Source organism: Setaria italica, chromosome VII (assembly GCF_000263155.2).
Source record: "Setaria italica strain Yugu1 chromosome VII, Setaria_italica_v2.0, whole genome shotgun sequence".
Lineage (NCBI taxonomy): Eukaryota > Viridiplantae > Streptophyta > Magnoliopsida > Poales > Poaceae > Setaria > Setaria italica.
The window spans coordinates 26,365,968-26,385,071 of record NC_028456.1 but is presented as its reverse complement, the minus strand read 5'-3'; the positions used below and the strand labels follow the sequence as shown (position 1 = coordinate 26,385,071).

General features: G+C 47.6%; 4 protein-coding genes across 6 annotated transcripts; 1 reads left to right on the top strand and 3 right to left on the bottom strand.

Moving 5' to 3' along the window:
- Nucleotides 1–1,677: 1,677 nt before the first annotated feature.
- On the top strand, nt 1,678–4,880 carry LOC101758739 (disease resistance protein RPM1). The gene has a single exon (XM_004978107.3). It carries the CDS (start codon nt 1,725–1,727, stop codon nt 4,449–4,451), a length of 2,727 nt encoding a protein of 908 aa, XP_004978164.1. The 5' UTR covers nt 1,678–1,724; the 3' UTR covers nt 4,452–4,880.
- Nucleotides 4,881–5,884: 1,004 nt separating this feature from the next.
- Nucleotides 5,885–8,563, bottom strand: LOC101757897 (deSI-like protein At4g17486). 2 transcript variants are annotated; one of them, XM_012847290.2, is made up of 5 exons: nt 8,438–8,563; nt 8,120–8,302; nt 7,074–7,361; nt 6,906–6,986; nt 5,885–6,321 (listed from the first exon to the last, which is right to left on the bottom strand). In XM_012847290.2, exons 2-5 carry the CDS (start codon nt 8,247–8,249, stop codon nt 6,191–6,193), a joined length of 630 nt encoding a protein of 209 aa, XP_012702744.1. In that variant the 5' UTR covers nt 8,250–8,302; nt 8,438–8,563; the 3' UTR covers nt 5,885–6,190. The 2 variants fall into 2 exon arrangements, with proteins under 2 accessions (XP_012702744.1, XP_004976422.1); XM_004976365.3 differs by having other exon boundaries at nt 8,120–8,520.
- A 2,025-nt stretch (nt 8,564–10,588) lies between these two features.
- On the bottom strand, nt 10,589–12,091 carry LOC101757239 (tuliposide A-converting enzyme 1, chloroplastic). Of its 2 annotated transcripts, XM_004976364.3 has the most exons (2): nt 10,987–12,091; nt 10,589–10,805 (listed from the first exon to the last, which is right to left on the bottom strand). In XM_004976364.3, the coding sequence occupies exons 1-2, from the start codon at nt 11,940–11,942 to the stop codon at nt 10,778–10,780; spliced, it is 984 nt and encodes a 327-aa protein (XP_004976421.1). In that variant the 5' UTR covers nt 11,943–12,091; the 3' UTR covers nt 10,589–10,777. The 2 variants fall into 2 exon arrangements, with proteins under 2 accessions (XP_004976421.1, XP_004976420.1); XM_004976363.3 differs by lacking the exon at nt 10,589–10,805 and having other exon boundaries at nt 10,827–12,091.
- A 178-nt stretch (nt 12,092–12,269) lies between these two features.
- On the bottom strand, nt 12,270–15,043 carry LOC101756825 (ent-kaurenoic acid oxidase 1). Its single transcript, XM_004976362.2, has 7 exons — nt 14,049–15,043; nt 13,836–13,985; nt 13,479–13,727; nt 13,274–13,357; nt 12,957–13,142; nt 12,729–12,847; nt 12,270–12,615 (listed from the first exon to the last, which is right to left on the bottom strand). Exons 1-7 carry the CDS (start codon nt 14,661–14,663, stop codon nt 12,525–12,527), a joined length of 1,494 nt encoding a protein of 497 aa, XP_004976419.1. The 5' UTR covers nt 14,664–15,043; the 3' UTR covers nt 12,270–12,524.
- Nucleotides 15,044–19,104: the final 4,061 nt, after the last annotated feature.

Genomic DNA, 19,104 nt, shown 5'->3' with positions numbered 1-19,104 from the left:
CCCTTTTAAAATCATGATTTTTGGATTGCGGGTTTCTGACCAATCATTAGCAGCCTGATGAATTGGAGGCACAAGTCATTATCTCTAGGTTGCGAGTTTCTGATCAATCATTAGCATCTTAGGATGTCAGTTTTGTTGGACAATATCCAGAACTCTAAAACTATAGCTGGCTAATTGAAATACAGTATCTGTTGCTCGTTAGCTGCTTCCATTCTGCTATCCATCCTGCGCTGACTACCGTGTTTCTGTCAATCTTGATATATGAACAATATTGCAGTTGGCATGTAAGAGCAAAAATATATGTACATATGTTTTAATAAGAATAAGCCAACTCGAGATGTATGGATGGTGATGCCTCTAGCTAAAATAGCCTTATCTTGATCTCCAGCTGTGATCATAACTTAATGTATTTTGAGAATTCTACACCTGCAAAGACACATCTAGAATCACGTTTCAGGCTTGTGCATCAGCCAAGAGATGGTGTTCGTTTTACAGTGTGCTATCCCCCTCATGAAAAAATGCTCAGATTATTTACGTTGCTTACTGAAATTATTTTCTCTCTGACTGCGAATGGAAGTCACAAAGAGGGAACATTTGTGAGGCCATTATATCAAAAAAGCAATGGGGATGCTTTTCTTTTCTTCCATTTTGCTTGTTAAACTATACTCTGCAAGTGCAGTGAGGACATTCTCTTTCTAGAAGATTTACATGATTTAGGTTAGACTTGAGGTCGGCCTCTAACATGTCTTAATAATTTGATATGTGCCATGATTCCTGAATTGCAGTTTACTCTTGAGGTTCCGTACTTATTTATCTGTTAGTTTATTATGTTCGTGTTCCTCTGGTACATATGCATCCTGGAAAAATGGATTGATGTGTGTCTGTTCTTTCTTGAGATGTGCAGATAACCAGTCCCTTTCTTGTAATGAAAAAAAATTCAGATCAACCTACATCGACCTTAGGTTATAATGCATTCTTTGACATGGCAGGTTAATGCACAACATGGTTGTATCACTCATGGTGAATGCAGGAATATGATGGAGAAAAACGGGCTGCTGATTTGGCCCCCTATAATCCCACTCCTATGCCAAGGTTCATGGCGTTTGTGCCATCAGAGGTAACTGAGGATAGGATAGCATAGCTATCTAGCTTCTGTGTTTGAATGTGATTATTCGTAATTACTGATTATGCAGGTTTCTTGCTGCTTAGCTTCAAGATCCCTACGGTGGTAGGATAATAGGCGATAGATAGTTTAGCGGGATTTGTTCTAAAACCATTTCTGGACAATAGCTTTTCTCCTATCCATCTACTGACTGTCCTTTTTATATACTTAATGGATGACTCTCCATGATGCTCGATTTGTGTTGCACCTGTAATACGAATGAACATGATAGGTCCTGTATGCTTGTTTAATAAAGTTGGATGTATTACATTTATGTTAGTTGTTTGTCACTAAGATTAGAATAGTATCCATCTATGATTTGTGTTGCCCGTAACGCACAGTCATCGATCCCTGTGAATGGAAAAAAAGGAGATACCCTTTTTGTTTCGTTCTTTTTTGAGAAATAAAAAGAGCACAGGTCAAAGTTTGGTCGGCTGAGTGTCTGTGTCAGACAGCTCACTTCAGTCAGTTGCATTGACCATTGGGGCACTTGGCTTTCACCAAACGGAGGGGGGACTTGCAGAGATATTTTCTGCCCGCTAGACTTCTTCTCCTAGCCTCCATGGCGGTGGCGGAGATGATCGCCGTATCCGTCTCAGCGAAGGTCGCCGCGTCCTTGTCCTCCCCGGCGGCCCTAGAGCTCTCCTCTCTCTTCGCCATCCGCTCGGGGGTCGACGTCGCGGCGCGCGAGCTCGAGCTCCTCCGCGCCTTCCTCCGCTTCGCCGACTCCCGCCGCGGCACCGACGCGCTCGCCGCCGCCTGGATCAACCAGGTCCGCGACGCTGCGTTCGAGCTCGAGGACGTCGCGGACGAGTACTCCTACCTATCCGGTTTGGGTTTCGTCCGTGGCTGTGCCAATTTGGGCGCCTGGTTCGCGCTGTCGAGGCGACTGCGGAGAGCGCGGGAGAGGCTTCGCAAGCTGTCGGTCGCTAAGGAGGAATACGGCATCTTGCCAGCAGTTTCCTCCACGGCGAGATCGTCTGCAGTTGGCGGCAGCGCGACCCTCCTCACCCGGAAGGTAGCAGATACGGCTCACTTTCTGGGAGAAGAGGAGATCGTTGGCTTTGCGGCGCACAGAAGCTTACTGATGGAATGGCTAACCGAAGACCTGGAGCCCCGGCCGACGCTGGTCGCGGTCTGGGGGATGGGCGGTGTTGGCAAGACCACTCTAGTGACCAATGTCTACAAGGAAGTCGCTGCAAGCTTCTTCGATTGCGCCGCATGGGTGTCCGTCTCCAAGAACTTCACGACTGAAGACCTTTTGAGGAGAGTCTTAAAAGAAATTCAACGTGACGTTCGCATAGGCACGCCAAAGGACGTGGAAGAGATGAACTACCGATCGTTGGTCGAGGCTTTGCAAGGGATTCTGTCCAAGAAGAGGTACTTGGTGTTGCTGGATGATGTCTGGGATGCCGAAGCATGGTTTGACATCCGCGTTGCATTTATTGACAATGGAACCAGGAGTCGGATAATCATCACGACGCGCAGTCAAGACGTGGCTAATCTGGCAAAATCAAGGATTATCCTGTTGAAGCCACTCCCTGAGAAGGAAGCATGGTGCTTATTTTGTAATACAACTTTCAGGGAGGATGCTGATGGAGAGTGCCCGCGGCATTTAGAGCACTGGGCTTTGAAGATACTATACAAATGTGGTGGTCTGCCATTGGCTATTGTATCGGTTGGCAATCTTCTTGCACTGAAGGAGAAAAGTGAATTTGCTTGGAAGAACGTACATGACAGTCTTGTGTGGGTTGAAAGCACCGATCATGGAATGGGGCAAGTGTCAAGCATACTGAATTTGAGTATTGATGATCTGCCATACCACCTGAAGAGGTGTTTCCTTTATTGCAGTATATACCCTGAGGATTTCTTTGTCAAAAGGAAGATTCTGATTAGGATGTGGATTGCTGAAGGCTTTGTTGAAGAAAAAAATCATGCTACAATGGAGGATGTCGCTGATGATTACCTGAACGAACTAGTGCAGCGAAGCCTGCTGCAGGTCGTGATGAAAAATGAGTTTGGACGTGCCAAGCGGTTCCAAATCCATGATTTGATCAGAGAGTTGATTCTGAGTAGGTCGGCAAAGGAGGGACACTTTGTATTCTCGAAATGCACACCAACATTTGAATCGAACAGTAATTTCCGTCATCTTATAATTGATCGATGCGCAAGGAGTGACCTCCCAGCTCCAAAGATGTTATCGCTTCGATCCCTCCATGGATTTAAAACAGATTTGGATGCTTCACTGCTGTCTCGCTTCAGATTATTAACTGTTCTAAGCTTATGGTACATTCCAATAACTAAGCTGCCTAGTTCAGTGACAAATCTCCTCAATCTGCGCTATCTTGGCATCCGTTCCACTCTAATCAAAGAGCTTCCTCATGAGTTGGGACGGTTACATAAGTTGCAAACTTTAGATGCCAAGTGGTCCATGGTCCAGAGGTTGCCAGGTAGCATAACAAAACTCAAAGGTCTGCGTCACCTGATATTGTTTAGGCGTGTTGCTGCAGATTTTAGGTTTCTGTATCCTGGTAAAGCAGTTGTGCTTCCAATTGGAATGGAAAATCTGACCTGCCTGCAGACTCTGAAATACATTGAGGCTGATGAGAAGACGGTCGAATCCTTAAGAAGCTTGAAACAGATGAGGAGCTTAGAATTATTTGGTGTCCACGAGGGAAATATTATTCATTTGCCATCATCCATCTCCAAAATGAGCCACCTTCTATGCCTGGGAATTGTAAGTCGGGATGCTGATGTACAACTGGACCTCGAACCTTTTTCACAACCACCGCTGAATCTACAAAAGTTCACCCTGACAGGGAGGTTAATGGGGGGTAAGCTACCTTCATGGTTTGGCCACCTTAGTAGCCTGATGCAGTTGCAGTTGCATTCTTCTGAACTCAAGGGAGACTCAATTGGATTGCTGTCGTCGCTTCCTAGGTTGATTGATCTTAGCCTTGTGGATGCATATGAAGAGAAGAGCTTGACATTTGCAGCAGGTGATTTCCCTGTACTTAGAAAACTAAGATTAGAGGACTTAGCTTACCTTGCTCACCTAGAGTTTCAAAAGGGGAGCCTTCTAGATCTAGAGGAGTTGATGCTTTGCCGTTGTTTTGAGCTAATTAAAATACCCCAAGGCATTGAGAACCTTATGCATCTCAAGAACCTGGAGCTTTCTGATATGCCAATTGAGCTTACAGAAAAGGTACAGGAGAGGCAAGAATCGTCAGAGGGGAAACATCAAGATGCTCGGCACGCTACAATTGTCAAGGTCATCCGTAATGGGTGAAGGTTGGAGAAAAAATTTAACACCAACTTATGCACTTTACAAGGATAGCACATTCAAAGATGGATCCAGTGGTGTTTGAAATGTCCTAGATCTGAATTTGGTGATGATCATGGGTCAACAATGTAAATCTATTCCATGCAGGTATATAATATGATAGCTCATGGTGTACATCATATCATCTTATGGTCAACCAACTGACCTAGATGGTCAGACATATTATCGTCAGCCTACACCAGATATCTTCAGTTGTTAGCTAGTGTGTTCTGAACCTGACAGACATATTGAAAGTAATCCTGAGTGACCCTGCAGGTGATCAAGTGCACACATACACACAGAATGAATTGGGAGCTACTCTATTGAGTAACTAGATTTGTCTTTGCATACTCACTGTAAATGCCCGTCGATCGATTTATATTGCTTTCGAAGCAATGGCCCATTGTCCATGGACCACTGACTCACTTCCACGCAACATAACTATATGCCGAGAGATTATTGGGCTGAACTATGAACATAATAGCAAATCTGATAGCTAGTCATCTCACAATTAAAATATGAAATACTTATTAACTCTTTACATGACGGCTGATGACTGAACACTCAGAGGGCACAGACCACGGTCCTTTCTCCTTTCTACCAAATATGTAATGGAATGAACCATCTTGCATGCTTTTGTGTTAATTGTCAGAATTTGGAGGTGGGAATTAATGCGGCAAGAGTTTAGGGACAATTCAGCTGGACCGGCGGTGACGCGGTTTGCCTGTTGGCTATGAAGTTTGCTTCTGAACTGGAAGGCTAACGTTGTACTGCATTTGGGGTGTGCTTCATGGGTAGAAATTTAAATCTATAGATCATTTCTGCACCCACACGGGACACAGTTATAAAGAAAAGTTGTTACATGGAGGATTGTTAGGGTGAAGAACGTACAAACATTACAAACAGAAGTTTCTGTACCTCAATGGTGCTACCCCTGTTCTTAAATGTATGACGTTTAGGATAAACTAATTAGTTGAAAGATGAACTAATTTGCTCATCCTAAACATCATATATATCTAAGAATGAAGGGAGTTTGCATATTTTACAATGGAGGGGGCGTGTAGTGTGTTTCGGAAGATGGTGAGTATGACCGCGCGCGCACACACATACGGTTTCAGTACCACTCCCAAGTCTCCAACTCTATCAGGATGTGTTTGGTTGGTTGTATCATTTGATTCATGTATGAAATGATTCAAAATAATAATGATCCTTTTGTTTGGTTGGGTGAATTGGACCAACTCATCCAGAATGATGCCATCCCACTTAATACATTATTCTACTAATTAGAGTGAACCATATGGTACAAGCAAATTGGTTGAACCACCCCATCCAGGATCATCCATGCATGCATCATGTGATGCATGCAACCAAACACACCCTCAGTGTCCACAGCCAACTACTAACTGCTAAGTACATCAGGCTAGTTCGATTGTGCCACAAATAATGACAGTATTCATCACGATCATACAGCATCATCCAAGCACAAGATACCAACGGTCAAGATCATAAAAGGCAAAGAATTAGAAAGCATGTCGTTGCTGTCGAGTGGTATATGTGCGTGTAAACAGCAAACTCAGTGGCAAAGAATCAATACAATCAGCAGGATTAGTCTACACTCCTGCATCAACCTGGAGAATCACTTCGTGGATGCCAGCTGCTGCAGTTGAAGTTATACTGCTATATGGAATCCAAAAGGGTGGAGTAGTTCAGAGAAGATCTTTGGCTAGCTTTGGCGATACATCTATAGAATGGACGTCTGATGGCAGCAGGTGTTGGTCCAACTCTTCCAAGTCACTGTCCCCGACAACTGATGAAGATATCGAATCCATATCATCATCTATGAAAGGGAAACAAATTAAGAACAGATAAATGTCAATACAAAAGACAACATCCAATTAAACAAAATGACACAGCAGGTATAAACTAGCCGTTGCTGTTTTCAATCTCAGAAACCAAAGTGGCTAATAGAACGTTACAAGATATTGAACTGAGGAAACTGATTCACAGACAGCAATGGTCTGCAGTGTTCTTGATTCAACCCTATCTAAGTCGTTATGTAGACATGATCACTGTCAGTTTACCAGCTGCTATGAAGCAAACACATCACCCACAAAATTCTGACTGATGTGCAGCACACCAAAGCCAAAAGGGAAAAGAAAAGGAAGCAGTGTGATTGGGTTGACCGGTTGATGGTCATTTTGCACATAATCAAGATGTCCCAAAGTCTACCCAGTTATTTGCTAGTAGATTGTTATGGCCAATCATTCAAAACATACACCAAGCAATCCAGTCAAACAGCTGTTTAAAATTGATGCATACAAGACACAAAAATGTGAAAATCTAGAACTAGGTGTAGCTAAAATTGGATGTGGTTAGACTACAGAACCCATCATCATAGGTGAAATTCAGGCATCAACTCACCAGAAAATGCAGGATGAGTAGGGACATGTCTGACTGTAGAAACTTGGATGCTTTCTGGTAGGAGGCAGTTGAAAAATGAACCTAAGAATGCCAGGACATAAAAAACAATCAGCTACCTAAAGTTTAAATCAAGTTAGGACAAAGGCAGATTAATGTGATGATACCAACCTACTCTTGCTAGCCGATTCACCCAACCAGGGATTGACTTTCTGGTCAAATTCTTACAGACATCATCTGTAAAATGGTTGCAATTCTTTGAAATCAAATGATACATGTTGCCATTGTACTTTCCTGCAAGATTTTCAATGAACGAGCGGAACTCTGTCCTAGACATGTTAGTTGTGCCCATCCACACAGACCTTCTATAGACGAAGCCAGGGCAGCTTTTTGGTTCCACCTCAAATACCCCACTTGTTGGGAACTCATGTGCTCCAAATCCGTACTCCATGCCATGAACTGTTTATTTGAGCAGACAGTACAACAATCTTTGAGTTTAAGCCTGTATAAATCAGTTGGATAGAACAATGCAAGCTACCAAATGCAGGTAAGACTTAAAGAGCAAGTGAAAACTGAATCGTACAAGTACAACCCTACCAGCAAATAGGGCAGTGCTCAAGACAAGTAAAGTACTCGTACTAGTGTACTGCAGATAAGTGACATTACAGTTTCTTTAGCTTGACAACAGCAAATACTCCCTAAATCAAGGTTTTAGTTCTTCTACTGGGGGACCGCACTACAACCAAAACTGACGAGCAATTCTGTTCCAACAATTGCCAGCGCATACCTCATACACCTATCAGGCAACAAAATTAGGCCGCTTTTCTCCAAATTTTTTTAATTATGTCGGCCTTCACATAGTTTACCTGGATCTGTTGAGCATATCATTGCCCTAGAGACTTCAAAAGCTACGTAATCGTCTATCAATTAGAGACCAAATTGACCCCGAGATAGCGATTTTTTCTCTCGTGGTTAAGAAGACGGTATCTCTTAACCCACTGAAAAGTACCAGCTAGTAACATACAGAAAATTCACAAACAAACCTAGCACGAAATTCCATTCCCTTCTCTTCTACCTAACCTTTTGAATTTCCTTGCAATAACTCGAAACGATTACCGCACGAGAATCTACACAGCATAAAAGGCACACAGCACACACTAACAAACTCGAATTCCGGCAACCCAAGGCAAAAAAGGAAGTCCAAACGTACTAAGCACCTTCGATCCCGGAGTGGAAGATGCCGAGGCCGAACCAGTAGAGGTAGTTGTTCATGGGCGTCAGGTCGTAGACGTTGAGCACCACCGGCGCCCCGCCGCCGCCGCCGCCGCCGCCGTTCTGCGCCTCCATGCCCGCCGCGCCGCCGGTGAAGCCCCGTGGCGCTACAGATCCCGCGACTCGCGCTGCATTAGCTTCCCGATCAGTGCCCTCGCGGTTGAACTGAATCGAAGGGGAAGGGATGCGTGGGGATCTTTCGCTTCGCCGCTCCGAATTTGATTTTGTTCGAAGCGAGGAAGGGAAAGAGCACTGTTGCCAACCTTGACCCTCTGAAGATATTTTCTGTTAGGCGCTGGCGGTGGCGCTGTGCCTGTTCAAGTCATACGTAAGGGTTGCGCGATTGGTGTGGGGAACTTTGAGGTGGCAATTAGCAGGAGGGCTGCTGATTGATTGATTTTAGTGGGGCGCCACAAAGTAGGCGCGCGAGCCCGTAGAGGTGCCCGGCGTTGGACCGGTACTGACTTGCGGGCCCGCGTGAGAAGAGGCACGATCAGTCTTTGACTTTTCTCGTCAGCGTCGGAGACTCCGTATAGACTGTAGGAAGCTTTGCCTTCTGGCTGCGGGGAGCCTGGGACGCTGGTCGTCAACTGGATACGGTCAAAATCGAGTCCGTAATGTGACCCGTGAATTGCAGAATTGCGGGTGCGCACTTGGGGTAAGTATTTGACGAGCAGATGAACAAGATGGCGTATTCACTAGTCGAAGAAGAATAACACGTATTATTGGGTTGGTCACAGTGTACAGTACAATGAATTGATTCAAGTCACAACCGTTCACATACACCAATAAGACCTTCTCAAAGCAACCAGTGATCACAATGTATCAACACATGACAACACGATCTCGCAACATTTCAGCCGAACAGATCCAAACGCAAATCACACAGCGCATACACGGCATGCATGCGAGCGGAAACCCCACAATGACACGGCCTAAAATTTTTAATTTCAAGGTGTGATTAAAAAATAATTAAATAATAATTTTTCTCATAATTTTAAAATTTTTCCAACATTTATCTTCTTGACAGGAAACTTAGTATAGGAATAAATAATTGGTTATTTTTCTGAATTAAATAAAATAGTTCTTTGCGTGTGTTGCATTTATGCCAATGCATTTTAATGTTTCATGAGTGCAAAGGTTTTAAAATGCGTTTATACAACGATTAGGTTCTTTTGAGAATTTTATAGATTTTTCTGGATTTATTCTCATTTTTTTAGAGCTAAATACAATTTTTGGAAGGCTCTAGAATCCTTTTCATGAACTCTATATATTTTATTTGGATTCCTCGTGTTCTGAACTATCTCTCCTAAATTTTTTTGAGATTTTTAGAGTATTTTTTTGGTTTAAATTATTTATCTAGACTTTTCTAGATTTATCTTTACACATAAAATATTTTTTAAAAAAAGAAAATCTATCCTATTCCTATCAGGCTGAGCCCTAAGGCTCGACCCGCTCTGGCTGGCCCAGCCGCAACGGCCCATCTGAGCCCAATAGCCGTAGCTGCTGCCGGGCATGGCAGCACCGCCTTTCCTAGACGTGCATGCCACACAAATCGAGCCCATGCTCCTATAAAGCTCAAGGGCGAGCCCCCATGTGTGCATGCCGTCCACGCACCGTCGCCTTACCGTCCACGCACAAGCACCACTGTCGCCGCATCCGAAGGAGCGGAGCGATGCCAGTTGCCGCATCCGAAGGAGCAGAGCGCCGCCGCTCGCCCTTTCGATTCGTCGCGGCCGCCCTTCCTCGGAGCAAGCCAACACCACCACGAGATCCGTGGTGTCAAGCCGCAGCTCCGCCAACGTCTCCGCCCTCGTAACGCCACCGGAGCACCACCAATCACGCCAAGCGAGACGTCGAAGCCGAGCCCGCCGCCGGTCCTCATCGCCAATTCACCATGACTAGATCACCGCCAGGACAATCCACCACGCCCACGAGCTTCCCCTCGTCAAGACGAAGCTCCGCCGCCTGGTCTCGAAGCCCCTCCGACGTCGAAGCCCCACCAGCCACGCGAAGCTCGAGCCGGCTACCGTCCCCTTCGCCACTAGGCCAAATTCCAGCCGTTGCAGTCGTCCTTCGTCGCCGGTGAGCACCTCTCTGAGCTCCTCATGACCTCCTCTCCATAATGCGCAGAACCTCCGCAGCCTAAGAGCCCGAAGCGCCTGTCATGGCTGATCTGAAGATAACCTCTTGAAAACCCTTGGAAACTTGCAACAAGATCCAACCATGATCTTTAACAGAACTAACCATGTCCGTTGGTCTTTTCACAAGCACCGTTCCATGTGTGTTGTGAATCTTTTTCAACTGGCCCCTATAGTCTATAGTTATTTTCTATCTAGGTCCTTAAATCCTTGTTGGGTCTAAAGTTCTTCTGAACTTTTTACGCGACTTGTGGTGAAAGTGTACGACCTCTGCAGAGTGTCTAAAACTGATATATTAGCCGTGCTCATGGTCAAGAGTGGCCTCGACCCTCACATGACTAATAAACTTGAAAATGGACTTAAATCATTGTTCTGGTTATTTTGCTGAGTACCAACCATAAGTGTACTCACCCTTACTAATTGCTGCTCGGAATAAGTTGCTATGGAGTTTGGTGAAGATGATTAGGCGTACACGACTCCAGTCGATTGCCTGTGAAGTTTGGAACCTCCATTTTCAGAACTAAGCTGTATATCTCTGACAGACTTTATATTTTTTTACATGATATTACATGATACTGTGACTTTTATTCACTGATATTCACTGATAATGTTACAGTATGTATGAAATTTGATACTAGCTTTAGAACCGGATGTGACACCGATTCACAAACCTGGCGATGGCCTCGTCCTGCCACACGGCGTCGCCGGACGTGAAGTCGGACAGGTGGAAGCAGTGGTCCTGCCCGGCCGCCTGGACGACCTCCAGCTCCCCCGCCCACCCGCTCGCCGCGAGACCCTCGCAGTACGCGCGGCCGCGGTCGCGGAGCACGTCCTGCTCCGCGAGGCACACGAGCACGCGCCCGCACGCCAGCGCGCGCAGCGCCGGCGCGCCGTCCGCGAGCGGGTTGATCCACGGGTCGTCGAGGCCGGTGGTGGCCGGGGCCACGACGCGCCACATCCTCACCATGTTGGCCGCCATGGCGGGGTTGCTCTCCTCGGAGGCCACCCTGGCGTCGCTCAGGAAGTAGGGGTGGACCAGGACGACGCCGCTGATTCTGGCGCTCCCCGGGAGCCCCTCGGCCCTTGCGCGCATGGCCATGTGGTGCGCGATGTTGGCCCCCGCGCTTTCGCCGGCGAGGCACAGGCGGGAGAAGTCCGCGTGGTCGGCGAGCCAGGGCTCCTCGCCGGCGCCGCCGGAGGCGTGGGAGGCGACCCAGCCGAGCGCCCGCCACGAGTCCTCGTACGCGGCGGGAATGGGGTGCTCGGGCGCGAGGCGGTACTCGACGGAGACCACGACGGCCCGGGCGCGCGCCGCGAGGGAGGTTAGGTACCCGTGGATGATGGCGTTGAAGGCGCTGAGGAGGCAGAAGCCACCGCCGTGGAAGTAGACCAGGACGGGAAGCCTGCTGCTTCCGTCGTCCTTGGCTGCTTCCGGTGGGAGGTAGAGGCGGACGGCGACGTCGGGTGAGATGGCGTGGTCTTTGGACGCGACGCCGGTGCCGGCGTCGGTTGAGGCCGGGGTGGGGTCGGAGCCGCAGTAGCGCTCGACGCGCCCGCTCTTGAAAATGCGGATGCGGTGCGCGGCCTTGAAGACGACCTCGTTGTCCGAGGCACCGGAGCCGGCCATGGACGCCTCGGGGTGAGGTCCCGCCGGTCGCGTGTCCTGCGCCTGCGGTGGGTGCGGTGTGGTAATCGGGGAAGGGCGAAGGCGTCGAGTCGTCGACGGATGAGCGATTTTGATTTGCTTTACGTTTTCTGTGAGGGAGCAGTTTGGTTTTGTTTGGTTGGCGCGTAGCCCGCGTGAGTGCGGACATCACTATATTTATTGATTTAGATGGGAAACGTGGGTTTCTTTTTCAAATGTACTGAAAGAATTTATTCATTAACAAGTTTGTGCTGATATATAGTGCATCAACGGAGTTGGTGGATTCAGCAGGCACACGCATCAAACAACTTCCATGTCATAGCTACTGTTTTTATGATGAGCGGAGCAGTCAGAATTTCTGATCTGATCATACATTCCAGCCAAAGGCAGCCGGGGACAGTGAAGGACTGGTGGTGCTTCATATGTGCAGAGCGGTATGAAATTTTCATGTGCAGTGGACTGTTGTTTTTCCAATCCATGCCCGGCAAGCCGGCACACATGCATAGTAGCTCAAACATCTGATTCGATGCTTTGAATTGAAGTAATGGAACCTCCTGCTACCACTCACAGTTCACTGATGGCAATGACAGCCCCATCGGAAGGATATGAGTGTGGAATGTATATGATTTCCGCATCTGGATTAACCAAGTCCCATCTGAAAAAGCAAGTCCAACCAAAATATTTAGCTGACGCAGAAACAGCTGACTAAATTTTTGTAAATAAATACTCCAGGTGTACAACGATTTGAAGACAGGTAACGGGAGTTACTTGTAGCCAACGGATAGATGATGCAGCAGGATAGTGAGCTGCAGCCTTGCGAGCATGTTCCCCGCGCACATCCTGTATCCCCCTCCGAACACCTGGTATGTGCCTGGCTTTGCCAGTTTCTAAGCAATGGGCAATGTTTTCAACCATGACAAATTTCAGTATTACTGTATTAGGTAACTAGCTCTGTGTGCTATGTTCTGTATGAAGTAAAGGAGACGCTGGGCTTACTCCCCATCTGTCGGGGTTGAATCTCAGCGGATCGTCGTAGTAATTGGGGTCCATATGCAGTGACCGCAGCCAGACCACAACCCTCCACCCTTGAGGTATGGTATAACCAGCGTACTCGACATCTTTGAGCGCTACACGATGAACCATTGCAGCGATGTTGGCTACTCGAAGTGTTTCTTCGACTACCTGAGACGGCAAGATCAATACTGATTTTATGACCATGACACTCGACTAGGTAAATGATGAAGGGAGTTCCGAGTAGTAAATATCTGTGCAACACTGGAGTAGGAAGTAGTATTGCTCGTCGTCAGTGCTACCTTGGCAGTGTACTTCATCTTTGAGATGTCGTCAGGGGTGATGAACTCCCCATTCTTGTCTCTGCCGATCGCCGCATTCTCCTCCTGAAATACAGTACAACTATCTTAAATCCAATACCGGTTTTCTCGAAATGAATCCTTAGAGCTCACATGGAGCTCTGACTGATGAACAGCTAAAGACAAGGTGAATGAGCAGGTGGCTTACTCTGAGCTTGGCAAGGGCATGTGGCGCCTTGGCGAGGTGGTAGACAGCCCACATGAGAGCAGAGGCAGTGGACTGGTAGCCCGCTAGCACGAGCGACACGATGTTGTCCACCACCTCCTCGTCGCTGAGCAGCCTCCCTCCCTCGTCCTCCGTCCGCATCAGCGCGCCCATCAGGTCCTCGCCGCCGTCCGCCACGTCCTTCCTCCTCCGCAGCTCATCCCTGAACACCGCGCTCAGCTTGTGGCGGCACTGCAGCCACACCATTCCATGTCAGGATTCAGAAACCAAGTACTAGCTTATAGCTAGAAGTACCTGACAGATTGATCGATCTCTCAATTAACGAGACTGTAGGAGTACCCGGAGAGCTCGACGGAATGCAGTTCCAGGGAGGTCGAGCGGGAACGCCCTGAGGCCGCCCAGCAAGCCGGCGAACCACGCATCCATCTCCTCTGTCAACGGCGACGGATCCATGCCCACGAACATCTTGCAGATGTTCTCGAACGTGACCTGCACAGCGAGCGTTCATCACTGAATAGTGAATAGGCGATGCACCGGGATAATAATTGAAACGAAATTGGTCTCGACGGCGGCGGTGACGGTGCTCCTGCGCGCCCACGCCCGCAGCGCCGAGGCCATGCGCGGCTGGACGGCGCGCGCGATGCTCCGCAGCGAGCTGGGCCGGTTCACGGCCTCGATGACGCAGGCGCGGAGCCTGGCGTGGCGAGCGCCGTCGGCGTTGAGGATGGAGGAGGCGCCGACGAGGTCCGGCGCGGGCCAGCACACGCCGAAGCTGTCGGGGGACTGCAGCACGAGCTTGTTGGCCGCGGGCGAGCAGGCGAGCACCGCGGGGGAGCCGAATAGGTGCGTCCGGTACAGCCCCCCCGTGGCGTCGCCGTACCTGCGCTTCTTGTCGTGGACGAAGCCATCGGGGCGGCGCGCGCGTCGGAAGTAGCGCTTGAGGGCGGGGTTCTCGCCGACGAAGGGCAGGCCCATGTGGCCCGGCGGGAGCTTCGCGCGGGGGCGGCCGTGGCGCCAGCGCCTAAACGCGAACGCGGCGCAGTGGTATGCGTCGTTGCCGTGGCAGATGGCGAGCGCGAGGAGCAGCGGGAGCAGGGCGAGGGCCAGCCACCAGCATCCCCACGGCCACGCCGCCTGCTGATCATGGGCAGCCACCATCGTCTCCATCGATGGAAATCGGTGGTAGGCTCTCAATAGGCTAGTCAGTAGTCACTGGTAATCACCAGTTGCTGCGAATGAAGTGATCACCACCACCACATGCTGTCGCTAGTCACTACTACTAGACTACTAGTAGTACCAAGGATGGAGGCATGGAGCAGTGAGCTCCTTGTGTTGCTCGAGACCAGAGTGCTAGATTTGCTCATGGTCGTAATCTTTGTTTTCGTTCACACCAAAATTTGGAAATATACTTTGAAAAGGAAGGAATCGGTTGATGATGCAAAAAAATAAATAACGAAATATCCTAAATAAGGCTATTGCAAGCTGGCCGTAGAAATCAGAAACGTATGCATGAAGAAAGAGAAAGCAAGAAGCTAGAAGATTAAAAGAAGTAAATCAACGCACACATGTACACGGCAGGAGTTCCAATTTATTTGGCATCCAAGGGAAGCGCACGTACGGAAGGTTGCGTTATAGAATAAAATATTCTGGAGATAGAGTTGGTTAGGGATAAGCTTGATTAGAGATAAAGTTGGATTAGTTAGAGATAGAATTTTGATTAGAAAAGATTATGTACGTGACTTGCCTTGTACGGGAGATTGTGTTATAGAATAAAATATTCTGGAGATAGAGTTAGTTAGGGATAAGCTTGATTAGAGATAAAGTTTTGTTAGAGATAGAATTTTGATTAGAAAAGATTGTGTACGTGACTTGCCTTGTACGTGATTAGAGTCTTGTTGTGTAACGTCGAAGGCCATCCGCCTATAAATATAAAGGGTCGTGGCCATCGTAAAGGATATCTAACGATCAATACAACATATTTACTTTTACGCATCTACTTTTCGGCTTCACGCCATTGCTCTAGGAGTAGGAGTAATGTAGTTTCTCGACGAGTTACTTCTAGCAAGCTGGGCTGCATCGACCTCGATCTTCGACAAGCTGCAAGTTCCCGTCATCATGTGTACTAGAATTCAACTTCTGGGTGCATCGCTATCGTTGGGTCTGGTTTCATCTACCAGTTATCAAGTTAATGATAAAAAAAATATACGCATGAAGATAATTTACTCTTAACCTCCGCGTGAGCCAATGCTTGCTCTTATCCTAAGACTAGGCAGGGATGTGATTTTTTCATCTTAGCATTTAAGCACCTTTTGGTTGGTGGTGACGAACAAAGATTCTTTCTTTCTTTGTCGTTTGCTTTGTCATTTGCACGAATAGGTATACCAATGTCACTTTCACATTCGTTTCTAAAAAGTCACTGTAAGATTAACTTCAGGTTTCCTCCGGATCTTTTACAGCATACAACACTTGATATTTAAAATGTCCACCACTGGTAATGCAGGCTACAAGTCTGGAGCAACAACACAAGGGGAGAACCAAATGGAATCCTCAGAATCCTGCTATGATCCTCTATGCGTAGCCTTGAAAGGGAGGAGGCTGTCCAGTCTCTTCAAGAAGTCAACTGCCGGACGGAATGGCTAGCACGACTCCGACGATCGGCTGTGAATCAGCGTACGCTCAGCATCCCACACGCGCGTCGCGCCACGGCCGCCGCCTCCAGCGCACTAACGCGCGATGCCTTCTCTCGCGGAGCACGGACACGGCCGCGCGGTCTCTTACGACGCACCGCGATCCCTCCGGCAGGTCGGGATGGGCTCGGCCGCCCATCACGACAACGGCGCTCGCCGGGAGTCCTGTGTGGGATCTACCGGATGGGATCTACCGGAGGCCTCAGTGCAGCGGTACGAGACGGTTCGATGCATGGAGCAATTCCTATCTTTGTAATTCGCAAGCAGCAATTACTAGCGGCAGAGACATGGTACCGCTATTTGTGTTCATGAACAACTTAGCTGCTATAGCTTCTGCTATTAACTATTTTAGAGTGCTGCCGCTTAACCCCTTAGCCCTCTATTTAAAACATTAATCTCTACATAATATTAAAGTGCGGTTGTTTCTTCCAACCGTCATGGTTGTTTTGCAAAAAAGTTTCTCAACCTTTTTTAACCAACCCGCAGTCCTTGGAATATGTCTTGATAATTTTGCAAAAAGGTCCCCAAACTTTACTGCAATTGTGCAGGTGGAGCCGCCTGTGCCGTCCAGCCTCGACGCCGAGGTCGAGGCCACTCGCACCAGGGTCGAACGCCCCGCGCCGGCTGGCCTCGCCTGAGCTGTACCGTCTGTTGCCGCCGTGGAGCTGGAATCGGTCGGCCACCCGTGCCACTGGTGGCCACGCTGGCTGCCTCCGTTGCCGGGGCCGGGGCCGAGGCCGGGGTTGTCGCCGGCGTCAGACCGAGGTGGCCGCACAGGCCGCCGGGGCTCCTCTGCGAGGGCACGCCGGAGAGGTGGGAGAGAAGAGAGAGAGGGAGGAGATAAGATTGGCTGATTGAGAGGAAAGGGTAGGAGGAGAGTTGGCCAACAGGAACACTCGGTTTCAGAGTTGTGGATCAATGACGTGGCAAATGTGTTTCTTCTCTGAAACACATTTTTGGACTACTAAACGATCTTGAATGAAAGAGTTGTCAACTACAAACTTTAAAATCTCATCGAGCTCTATAATTTTGATATAAAGTTTGCATTCATCCAATCGTATGCAAAAGTTTGTATTAAAAATACAGCCTTTAAACTTAATCATTCCCATTCTTAGCTTTGTTTCTATTTACGGAGTCCAACAACGGTTGCACCGTAATCGTCGTCATACATCTTGACACTGCTCCCATCGTAGGTCACCTTCTACCGCGGCAATAGGACTTCGATTGGCGGTACGCCACTCAGAGCTGCGCTCGCCCCCGCTTCCGAAACGCACGAGTTCCATATGTGGGTCCCATGTAATAAATAGATGGCATCAAACTACCCACAACTTGCAAAGAGAGGACTACTAGGGATAACGTACCAATATATTGTGAAACGAAGTTAACATATTAGGAACAAGCGAATAATAATGTAAGAGTAAGTAAGGACCCGTAGCAACGTACGGGTATTTTTGCTAGTATTTAAAAAACTTGGTAGCTGTTTCCTTTCAATCCAAGGCATTTTTTATCTAAGAGGCTGCCTTTGTCTTTAAAATGTGGCAGCAAGACCCTTACCTCAATCCTGCCAGATATCCCTAGTCCACTCTTGAACGCCACAGGAAATATCGGCATGAGATACAGCCATCACGCGTGTGGGCTCCCGCTTCGCCTCGCCGTATGCAGTATGCTCCTCGCCGTCTCCTGCCACCGCACTTCCGTCGCGCTGCCGCGGCAGCATCTATGAAGGAGTTGGGATCGAGAGCGGCGCGCGCAGGGAGACGTCGCTCCGTCTAGCCAGTGAATTTCGAATCTGGATCGCCGGGATGCATGGGGATGAGGTTAGCGGAGGTCACCGGCGGCAGCACAGGAACGAAGCAGCCACCGTTGAATATTTGCGTAACACTGCTTATTTAATCGCGATTAATAGTCAAGATCTAAATTAGGTGCTTCAATAAAATACTTAGATCACATATTTATAAAAAGTCCCATATTTTGAATCACGATTAATTAGGGGTGCTTCTGTAAAATACCAGATTAGATATTTATAAAAAGGGAAAAGTTCGATTTTCACCTAATACTGTAGAAGTTTATTTTCAACCCACAACTATAAAACCGGATAGGAAGAGCCATCCAACTATCAAAACCGGGCAAATTTGGCCCTTTGGGTGGTTTCAAGGGTGGTTTTGCATTTTCTAGAAATTTAAAATGTTCAGGTTTAATTAAAAATGTAACTAATTCATTTCAAATCAGTAAAATATCAAATTAGCGCAAAAAAAATCTGAAAATGTAGCCTATATGTTGGTGTTCTATTTGGTATTATTTGAATCTTAGTTGTTCATGTTCCTTGTGTTTTATTAAGAGCAATAAAACACTAGGAATGGTAACAAATATGATGTAAACACTTAAATAGAGTACCAACAAATAGCCTATATTTTTGGACCCAAAGGGTCAATTTTGCAGCTGTAAGTTGAAAATCAAACTTGAAGGTTGAAAATTGGACATTTCCCTTATAAAATCACCCTATTTTTTAGTTGCCAAACGACCCCTGGTTCGGACGGCTCCGCCGCCACCCCCCACAGGTTCAGGCCCCGTTTTCTTCCACTGACTTATTTTTAGCACCCGTCACATCGAATGTTTAGATACTAATTAGAAGTATTAAACGTAGACTATTTACAAAACCCATTACATAAGATGAATCTAAACGGCGAGACGAATCTATTAAGCCTAATTAATCCATCATTAGCAAATGTTTACTGTAGCAACACATTGTCAAACTGAATGCTCCGTGCCCCTTCCATATCGATGCACGTCACAGTCTTCGGGATCTCAAGGTCTTCTAGATAGGACCTCGACACCTTTGGGAGAGTATAAGCGACCTTGCATCATCGACTACCGTAGGGACGACAATCGTTGCGACGACATCGTAGCGATGACTGTGATGA